The 9,032-nt window shown below is 57.1% G+C and overlaps 3 protein-coding genes across 10 annotated transcripts in view; 1 reads left to right on the top strand and 2 right to left on the bottom strand.

Moving 5' to 3' along the window:
* Positions 1-131, bottom strand: part of Mrps34 (mitochondrial ribosomal protein S34) — a 1,013-nt gene extending 882 nt beyond the window's left edge. Inside the window, 2 exon segments of the mRNA XM_033758522.1 lie at positions 1-2; positions 4-131. The exon segment at positions 1-2 is cut by the window's left edge and continues 250 nt beyond it. Coding sequence (XP_033614413.1) covers positions 1-2; positions 4-72 — 71 coding nt within the window. The 5' untranslated portion in view covers positions 73-131.
* Positions 11-3,344, top strand: Eme2 (essential meiotic structure-specific endonuclease subunit 2). Of its 6 annotated transcripts, none has more exons than XM_033758520.1 (9): positions 11-418; positions 672-808; positions 1,082-1,174; positions 1,656-1,747; positions 1,927-2,020; positions 2,121-2,236; positions 2,382-2,571; positions 2,660-2,749; positions 2,823-3,049. In XM_033758520.1, exons 1-9 carry the CDS (start codon positions 196-198, stop codon positions 2,886-2,888), a joined length of 1,101 nt encoding a protein of 366 aa, XP_033614411.1. In that variant the 5' UTR covers positions 11-195; the 3' UTR covers positions 2,889-3,049. The 6 variants fall into 6 exon arrangements, 5 of the variants coding, with proteins under 5 accessions (XP_033614411.1, XP_010618777.1, XP_033614412.1 ...); XM_010620475.2 differs by lacking the exon at positions 2,823-3,049 and adding an exon at positions 3,056-3,344 and having other exon boundaries at positions 12-418; XM_033758521.1 differs by lacking the exon at positions 2,823-3,049 and adding an exon at positions 3,056-3,344 and having other exon boundaries at positions 15-150.
* Spsb3 (splA/ryanodine receptor domain and SOCS box containing 3) overlaps positions 3,319-9,032 on the bottom strand; it is a 5,972-nt gene continuing 258 nt past the window's right edge. Inside the window, exons 2-8 of one of the 3 annotated variants that reach the window (XM_010620481.3) lie at positions 8,567-8,586; positions 7,998-8,135; positions 5,081-5,258; positions 4,796-4,983; positions 4,616-4,718; positions 4,410-4,535; positions 3,319-4,164 (exon numbers count right to left, since the gene is read on the bottom strand). In XM_010620481.3, the coding sequence (XP_010618783.1) occupies positions 3,818-4,164; positions 4,410-4,535; positions 4,616-4,718; positions 4,796-4,983; positions 5,081-5,258; positions 7,998-8,135; positions 8,567-8,586 (1,100 nt within the window). In that variant the 3' untranslated portion in view covers positions 3,319-3,817. Of the gene's footprint in view, positions 4,165-4,409; positions 4,536-4,615; positions 4,719-4,795; positions 4,984-5,080; positions 5,259-7,997; positions 8,136-8,566; positions 8,587-8,908; positions 9,027-9,032 lie in introns of those variants that run through there. The other 2 variants (XM_010620478.1, XM_010620480.2) reach the window with 2 other exon arrangements.

Below are 9,032 nucleotides of genomic sequence, written 5' to 3'. Positions count from 1 at the left end.
CAGCTCGCGCAGGGCGCGCACGCGGCGGGCTAGCTCCGCGATCAGCCGCGGCTTCACCTTCTTGCGGGCCATGTTTGCCTCCGAGCCGATGGCCCACCGGAAGCTAGAGCGCCCCGAGCCCGCCCATGCCGGAAGGAGCTGGTGTCTGACGTAAGTGCGTCCGCCCCCGGCCGGAAGCCGAGATAAATCCGCACCATGGCAGGGGTGGGGCCTGGGAGATCTGCGACCTCCCGCAGGACGCGGGTTAAGGGCCAGAGGCGGTCCCCGACTTGGGAGATATCGGATTCGGACTTCGAGGGCGACGCCACGGCGGAGGCTGGTGCTGGGGCCCAGAGCGCGGCAGGGAAGCGCAGGGCAGCATCTGAGGCACGGAGGCCGGAGCAGGCCTTGCAGCGCTTGGTGGTGCGCGTGGACCCAGGTGCAGGGGCGTGGGACCGGGGACATTCTACAGGGCACGGCCCGGCTGACCCAGTTGCTGGCGGACGTGTCCTTCCTGCATCCTGAGGTGGGGGTCCCCAGCCAGGCCAGGGGTCCAGCTCTGTGGGCTGTCACTCTAGGGAAGAGGAACACGGGAACTGGGAGGGGGTTTGAGCCTGGCTGTGGGTCTGCCCCAGAATGCCGCCAGTTCTGGTTGGTAGTGGATAGTAACTGAACTGTACCCCACGACCCAGCTGTCCTGGAAGACCCTGGCTCAGACATCCTGATGGAGGCACTGAGTGCCCTGGGCTGTGAGTGTCGCATTGAGCTGCAGAGTCCAGCCCGTAGCCTGCAGTGGAGCGGACTGAAGCCTGACCCCCAGGCCCCAAGCGTGAGTGTCCCCCAAGAGTGAAGCTCTGGTCCCAGGCAAGCCTGGCAGAGGAGCAGACAGAGGCCCCAGCCCCTCAGCACTCTGCCAGTAAGAAGCCAGCTCTCAGCCGCTGCCAGAGGACATTGTCAGTGAGGATGGGGTTAATGGCCTTTTGGAACCTAACATGGGATTTTTGGAGGGCAAGCCCGGGTGTGGCTGGGGGAACTGCTGGGGTGCCAGTATTGGCCCTGGGCACTCAGGCTGAGGTTGAGCAGCAGCACTGTGTCCCCACAGGTGCTTCCTGAGGTGTGGGCTACAGAGGACCAGGAGCTGCTGCTGCTGTTGGAACCTGAAGAATTTCTGCAGGGTGTGACTCAGCTTACTCAGGTGCTGGCCTTCCTGTGCATGGGGCACAGGTGGGCTGGGGCTTCTGTCTAGTCAGAATCTACAGAGATGTTGAACGGGGTTCCCCTACGACAGCCAACAGCCCACCCTTATTGGGGTGCTCAGTAGCCTCTGTTAGAGAACTAGAATGCCCACCTGACATTTTTCCAGGCATGCCTAAGTTAGACCTTCTGCTGGGTCCCAGTGTCCAAGAGTCAGCATTTGTTGAGCACTTGTGTGCCAGGTAAATGTCTACCTGGGGTACAGAGATGGCTAGAAATGAGGGGACTCTGTCCAACTCTTCTAGAACCCAGGGTGTTCCCAAGGGAGGTGCTCCTTAGCTTGTTTGACCTCATGGAGGCACAGAGCTTGTCTTCATGAGACTCTGCTCTTTTGTAAAATGGCTGTGGCTTGGTGGCACATGACCCCACTGCCGCAGCCTTCTTGTCAATAGGTGTGAACAAGTGTGCTGTACTTACCTTAGTCCTCAGGTCCACCCTGCTCCATGCCCTGGATTTCGCCCGAGAGTCCTGCCCACGTCCATGTGGCTATCATCGGGCTGGATGCCTACCTGTGGTACTGTTCACTGTAATGCCTGTAGCAAACTTGGCTGAGATGGGTTCCTGGGGAATGTGGGGGTGGCTCTACAGGGTGCTGTATGAGTCCCGTTGCCCAGGATAGGCCCAAGTGGAAGATCCCAGGGAGGGTAGGACTGAGGGTGTGTGGGGAATGGCGGGATGGTTGCCTCTTTTTAGGTCTCACCAGCTGAGTGCCCAGAGGCCCCAGCAGCCAGTGTGTCCAGAGGTGGCCCAGACCCAGATGACCATTGGCTGGCCTGAGGTGGAAGAGGTAAGGGCCAGCCTGAGTTGGGTGGCACAGTGGGCTTTGTCCCAGCACAGGGGCTGCTCTCGAGTAGGGCCTCACCCACACCCACGGCTTGCCCTCCCAGGCCCTGGTGCTCCTGCAGCTCCTCAGAAACATGGACGTGCTATTGGTGGCCTCGTGGCAGGAGCTGAGTCGGCATGTATGCTCCTTCACCAAAGCCCTTGCCCAACGCCCCTCCAAGTACGTGTCCTTGCCCACTGCTGAGACAAGATGGCCTACAAGGGGTGGGAGAAGTGCCTACTGAGAGCAGACAGGCCAGAGGACTTTGCTAAGCTGAAAGGATACAGAAGGCCTCTGAAAGGTCCCTATGCCCTCCTTGTTTCAGGCAGTACCGGGACTCCCAGGCCTTTTCCTTCTGCACAGGAGGGCGCTGGGCCTCAGGCCAGAAAGTGGCCAGAGATGGCTCCGGGCTGCAAGGGGTGTGGTGGAGGCAGATCCAGCAGTTTAACAGGGTCAGCCCAGCTGTGGCTGATGCTGTGGTTGGTGCCTTTCCCTCCCCCCGCCTTCTGCAGCAGGTGAGCCCCTCCAAGAGTCCCCGTCCCTGCCCAGGAATGGAAACCAGGTCTCCAAAGCGCAGCCTTCTCACTTCACTTCCTGCCCTAGGCACTCCTGGACTGCAGCACGGATCAGGAGCGCCTGGGCCTCCTGGCTGACCTTCCCGTGAAGGCCCACAAAGGCAGGCAGCACCGCAGGGTAGGGCCTGACCTCTCCCGTAGAATCTGCCTCTTCCTGACCACTACCAACCCTGACCTCCTCCTGGACCTAGGCTCCTGAGCACACCTGCAGGACCCATTTGGCTTCCTCACGCATCCATCAGCAGGACAATATATAGCCCAACCCAGAGACTGACCAGACACCCTGCAAGGCAGAACCTCAGCCCACCTGGGGTGGACTGGGGTAGACTCATTCCTTGGCTGGTCAGGTCTGAGCTTGACGGGAGGGTGAAGGGTGGAGGGAAATTCTGGAATAAGCAGAAACACATGCTCTTCCCCATTGCAGGGGCAGCAGAAAGACCTGGAGAAGATGGGAATTCCTGGCTATGGACCCTGTGGCTTCAGGGGAGCCAAGCAGCCAGGCACTGTGTCCAGAAGGGGCTTTTGGGCAGTACCCAGGCCCACAGCTATCCAGAGGCTTTCATGGTGGCTTCCTTGGGAGAAGTAAAAGATGCTGGGGAGAGGAGGACCGGGCCTGCCCCTTCTAGGCTCTGGACACAGCCAGACCTGGAAGCAGGGAAACTGGACACAGGGGAGCCAGAGACCTTAAGGTGGACTCTTTCTTTAATCTTACAGCTGTGTGGGCATTTGTTACAGTTATTAAAGTCTCTGTGACAGGAGCAGCAGCTGATAACATGCAAAGCGAGCTAAAAAAAATCCAGGTCTGGCAGGAACCAAAAAAACTGAGCCCCAGCAGAACCCTTCTTGTCCCCAGGGCAGTGGACGCCTGCACCCTGGCCCACCCCAGCCTCCCAGGCCCACAGTCTGGGTCCAGAGGTGCTCAGGCTGCTTCCCCCAGGGCATTCAAGAGGAAGATGCTGAGAGCACAGGTATGGCTTCTACCCTGCCCAACACGGGCAGCTAAGTGGACTCGACAGCCTGGGCCCTGGACCTCCTGCAGAAAGACTGTCCTGGCTTTGGGGAGATGGACAAATCCAGATGGATTTCAGCCCAGCTTTCCTCTTTCCTGCCTGTTGAGTAGCTGGAGGGCAGGGGTGGAGAGAATGCCAGTCACAGGTGGAGAAGGCAGTCTTCATCGAGAAATAAGTCAGGTCCGTCGACAGCGCTTTCTCTGGCAGGGCCTGGTCTCTGGGCTGTTGGGGCTGGTCAGGTCCACCACCCTGGGTGAGGACACAGCAGGCTTAAGGTGGCTGCAGTTCATGTTCAGGACCCAGCCCAGTTTGTTGTGTAGTGCCTGCTTCAGGCCCGGTGGCAGGGGCAGGCCCTCAAGGGTGTCCCCCGAGTCTGGTCGCAGCTGGCGCAGGCGGTAGCAGCATAGGTACTGCAAGGAGGTCATGCTGGCGCAGGAACGGATGACCTTCATACTGCTCTTGGCTGCTGTGGAGCACACCATTGGGTAGAACTTCTTGTTCTGTAGCCGGGTCGCTGCCACCCCTGGAAGGAAAACACGGGGAAGGGAAGCCTGCCTGCCAGGCTCAGCCCTCCCAAAACACCCTGCTGGGGTGGCCAGGGGAAGCAGCTTGTGTAGCTATGAGACCGGATGCTGGTCCAGGGGACCCCGGCCTGGCCCCTGAGCTACACCCATGCACGCATGCACACACACCAGGACCCTGGGGCCTTGGGTTTCTGGGTCTCCACTCAGGGTCAGGCCAAGGGAAGCCACACGGTAGCACCCTCACCTATGCACTTCCTGTTCTTGAAGAAGGTCAGTGTCCCGTGCCAGGTGTCCAGGTGCACACCAATGATGGAGCCCTGGCCGAACCGCGAGGAAAAACTTGTCTTGTCACCTTTGTGATGGAGAAGCCCTGAGGACAGCTGGGTATGTGAGCCCAGTAAGCCGTATGCTGCCCTTCCCGCCAGCCTACCCCACCCAAGCCACACACACCTGTGTAGGACAGGCCCCAGCTGTCCTCATCCCTGCCGAGCAGGCTGCAGAACGTGTGCTGATACTTGTCCAGGTCCACATCTGATGTCCCGATGCCCACCATCTGAGGATAATGGAGTCGAGCAGGGGCTACGGGGTCTGGGGCCGATGGTGGCTGCCCACAGGCCAGTGGCTACTTACCATGTCGGTGCCGTAGACAGGTGAGGTCATCTTAATCTCCCAAAAGTGTTGGCCATCCCCCAGCTCCTTGGTTCCCCGGATAGCTGCAGTACCACAGCTGTACTCCATGTGGAAGCTGACCTTGCGGTTATCACAGCTAAGCAGGGTTGCTGATGACTTATTTAGGTCATCCCAGACCCAGTCAAAATCTGCAAGATCAAAACAGAGAAAGGCTCAGATTAGGGTGGGCCCCAGAGCCACGAGCCATACCCTGTCCATCCCAGGAGGGCCCATCCAGGTGCTCACACTCGTCATCCTCCCCACAGCGGCAGTCCTTGCCAAGGTGGGCCGTGTGCAGACTGCTACAGAAAGCAGCCTCGCTCTGGCCCTCGCAGTCACAGAAGGACTCCCCGGTCACAGGCACAGCACTGGGGATGGATGGCGGCAGAGAAGAGTACTCTGGGTCAGAATCTGAGTCACTGTGCTAGAAAAGAATAGCAACTTGTCACCTGCCCCTCCCCTCCAACACCACCATAAGCCAGACTGTTCATTCTCCTCCAGAAGAGGGATGGACAAGAGGGGGACTCCATGGGGTCACAGGTACACAGCATAGCTCACTCTCGGTGCTGACACCTGACCACAACCCATTTCTGCATGACAGAGGGACCCTGGATACCCAGCCACCATGGGTTATCAAAGGCAGGGCCCAGCAGCTCTGCCCTTAGCATTCAATAGATAAGCCACAGGCCTAACCCTGACAGACTCAGGTCCTCTTGTCACTCAAATCAAGGGGGTGCTCTTGTGTGGTCTACTGGGTTCATGCTGCTACTACAGGAAACAGCCAGAACTCCTCACTACCCCCAAGGGGATACAGTCCTGTGGTTCAAGTTCCAAGTCCTCAGGACTGATGTTGGTCCAGTGGTCAGACACCAAGGCTGAACTGGTCGGGTTCTAGCAACCAGCCAACCCATAGGCCCTCCCTGGAGATCAGCCAAGGAGTCTCTCCACACCCTTTCCTACTTCAGTGCTGTGCAGACCTTCCCGACCTGCCTCAGCTCTGGACCCCAGGCCAACCTGCTGGGGGTTGGGGGGTAGGTACAGACAGCCTGTGCTGGCCTGTTCCACTAGCCCTATGAGCCCTGGTCTGTTTCAGCCTCCTGGCTACACATCTGTCCAGGGAACTGAGCAGACCCAGTCACACCCCAGGATCCTGTTGAAGTCAAAGCCAGTCCCCACCCAAACCCAAAGTACCTCTGCCATGTCTAGTCACACCAGCTATGCGGGGGAGGCACTGTAGTCACTGCCTTTGCCCTGAATAGAAGGTACAGACATCACCCCAGTCCTTTTTAAATTTTGAGACAGGGTCTTACTGAATTGCCCAACTTAGGCTTTAACTTCAGATCTTCCTGTTTCAGCCTCTCAAACTGTTGGGGTTACAGACATGTGCCACCATACCAGGTTCCTTTCATTATAGTTCACTTTTCTCCAGTGTCCTGTCTGCTTCTCCCTCCCACTAGACCCCAAACTCCCAGAAGGACCTGTTCCTCCAAGTTCTCTGTTAATGAGACCACGTGGTATCTTAAACAGGTGAGAAAGTCTCCTGTATACTTGAAGGGAAACCACTGAGAGACCTCTATGTGGGCAGGGGATTTAGCTCAGTGGTACCACCTGCCTCGAAAGTGCAAGGACCCGAGTTCGATCCCTGTTACCAAAAAAACAAAAAAAAAACTCTTATGTGTTCAAGTGGACTCTGCCTCTAAGGAGGAAAAGCTACAGGGAACCACCACACAGGTAGCGGTAGCTCAAGCAGCCTCAGAGTGAACACAGGCCATCCAACTTGAGAAAGGCCCAGGCAAGGCAGGCCCAGGGGACTATTCCACTGGTATAGCAGGGCCTCCCAACACCAAGGCAAGCCCACTGAGTCGAGCCAGCGCACAAGCTCAAACCGACCCTCTCTAGGGAGGAAGCAGACTTAAACCCTGACTAACCTTAAGACAACACGAGCAGAAAGAAGGGAGGGAGGTACACCCAGGATGACTAACTGCCCACACAGACGTACCTCAGGTCCATTAGGTGACAGAGGACAAGCAGCATGCGTGTGTCACAATGCCCATCCCAGACACCACCTGTACCCACCACCATGAGCCTGCAAGGCAGGGATGCAATAGACTGCTCTAGGCCTCATGGTTAGTAGGAGCTACAGGCATGGAAAGAATGTAGGCAGTCTCTTAAACTCAGGAGACCCCAAAATGCTGCCAACCAGGCCATTAAACCTGTGGCAACCAGTTCTCCCACAAAGCCAAAGAAGGGGCCCACTTTGTCTGGGCCAAACTACAATACACAGGGCTGTAAACTGTCCAGCTTCAGGAATCCAAATGAAAAGCCACCCATTTCCCACCTCATGGCACTGCATCAAGTATAAAGGCCACTCAGCCTGGCCCATGGTCCTGGCCACAGATAAGATGGGCACAGAGCTGAGCCTTTTCTGGACACCTCAATGTCTTGGGTCTTCCTGAGCTCAGATGTGGCAGTGCACAACTGTAAAACCAGCACTTTGGGAAGCTGAGGCAAGAGAATCACAAGTTCAAGCCCAGTCAGGCAACTTAATGAGACACTGTCTCAAAATAAAAAAAGGCTAGGGATGAAGTTCAAAGCAAAGGTCTTCAGTCAATCCCAGTACCATGAGGGGGGCAAAAAAAAAGTCACAGTTCCCTCTTACACATGTGTAGCCGAACACAGAGAACACATCTAAAAGATGCACATCAACAACAGGAACTTCTGGAAACTGGCAGGACAGACAAAATAGGAAATTTCCATTGTACAAACAGACCAGAGGCCAGCAATCAACCTCTCCCATACTAGAATTTTCTTAAAAGAGAATGGAAAAGAACCCACATTTAGCCAGGTGTGATATGTGCCTGTAATGCTAGCACTCAGGAGGCTGAGGCAGGAGGATTGCTGCAAGTCTGAGGCCAACCTGGGCTACATAGTGAGTTTGAGCCAGGTTCAAGACAAGTTTGAACTACATAGAAGACCTCATCTCAGAAAAGAAAGAATCTATATTTGTCCTGAGGTCATGTCACCTCAAGTTGCATGACTTTTGCTAGATCAGAGCCTGGTTGGACATGGAACACCCAGGAGTCAGACTATCCTCTGGCTCAGAAACACTTCTTTGACTACCTGTGTTTAGGTCAGCCATGCCCACCTTGCTGCTGGGACCTACCTGCCCATCAGAGTCGTAGTCCCAATTAGGGGTGCCTGCCAGACTCACAGCCCGGGCATCCGCATCTCGTCGGGCTGCACTGAGGACAAAATGCCACGCCCTGCTGCTCCGAGGGCGCCTGGCCATGGTGAAGAGGACCTGGAGGAAAACAGTCCCTGAGCCAGGGGAACACACAGCCAACAGGCTTATAGATCCATCCCAGTGCCCTGCCCTGAGATCTTGGCTTCATCTTGGCAGGTTGGCCCACAACCCACCCGAGGGTGGGGGCTCCACGACAGTGGATGCTGAGCCGGGCTCTGGAACTCTTCAAAATCCCATACCTGGCTCCAGTATCTGAGCATCGTGATCAAACCGAGGGAGATGGTGTGAAACACCACCCAAACGCCCATGACTGGAAGACGCCACTCGGCCCACCTTGGAGTTCCACTCAGAAGCCCAGATGCCCCTCCGGCATCTCACAACCGACTCGCTCCTCCTCCGCTGTCCAGTTTGACAAATGGCATCTCCAGCCTCCAGTTCCTCATGCCAGAAGCACCGCAGTCATCCCTGACACCCTCCTCCCGCCACACCTGCGGCCATCCTGCTCCCGCTGGGGCCCAGACACCATCCTCCGAACTGCACAACTCTTCTGCTCCGCTCCTCCCGCCTCCCATTCTACAGCCAAGCTCTCTTTTTGGTAATAAATTTAAAATCTGTTCAAAGCTTGCCACTGTTTCCAAGGAGGGATGCAAGGGCTGGCTCTAGTTCTTCATTTCCCCAGTCGGCTGCTTCGGTCCACTGGCCAGTTCGTTTGCCCAAATGCCTCCCGTCCTCCGAAGACCCCAATTTTAGCCCCTGGCTGCCCTTCATAGCCATGCCTAGCGAACTACCCGCCGCGCTGTCCCAGGCCGAGGCCGGAAGCGCTCGCCTACCCCTTAGGGCCCAGGGCTGCTTTTCATCGACCTCGGCTTCCGGCGACGCTGCAAGTCCGATCCCGATCCCGCAGCCGCAGCCTGGCCTCCCGCCGGCCGACCCCGGGGAACAAAGAGCTGCTGG

This window comes from Fukomys damarensis, unplaced genomic scaffold, assembly GCF_012274545.1.
Source record: "Fukomys damarensis isolate Sample0158 unplaced genomic scaffold, DMR_v1.0_HiC HiC_scaffold_34, whole genome shotgun sequence".
In the NCBI taxonomy this organism is placed as follows: domain Eukaryota; kingdom Metazoa; phylum Chordata; class Mammalia; order Rodentia; family Bathyergidae; genus Fukomys; species Fukomys damarensis.
This window is presented reverse-complemented; position numbering and strand designations above follow the sequence as displayed.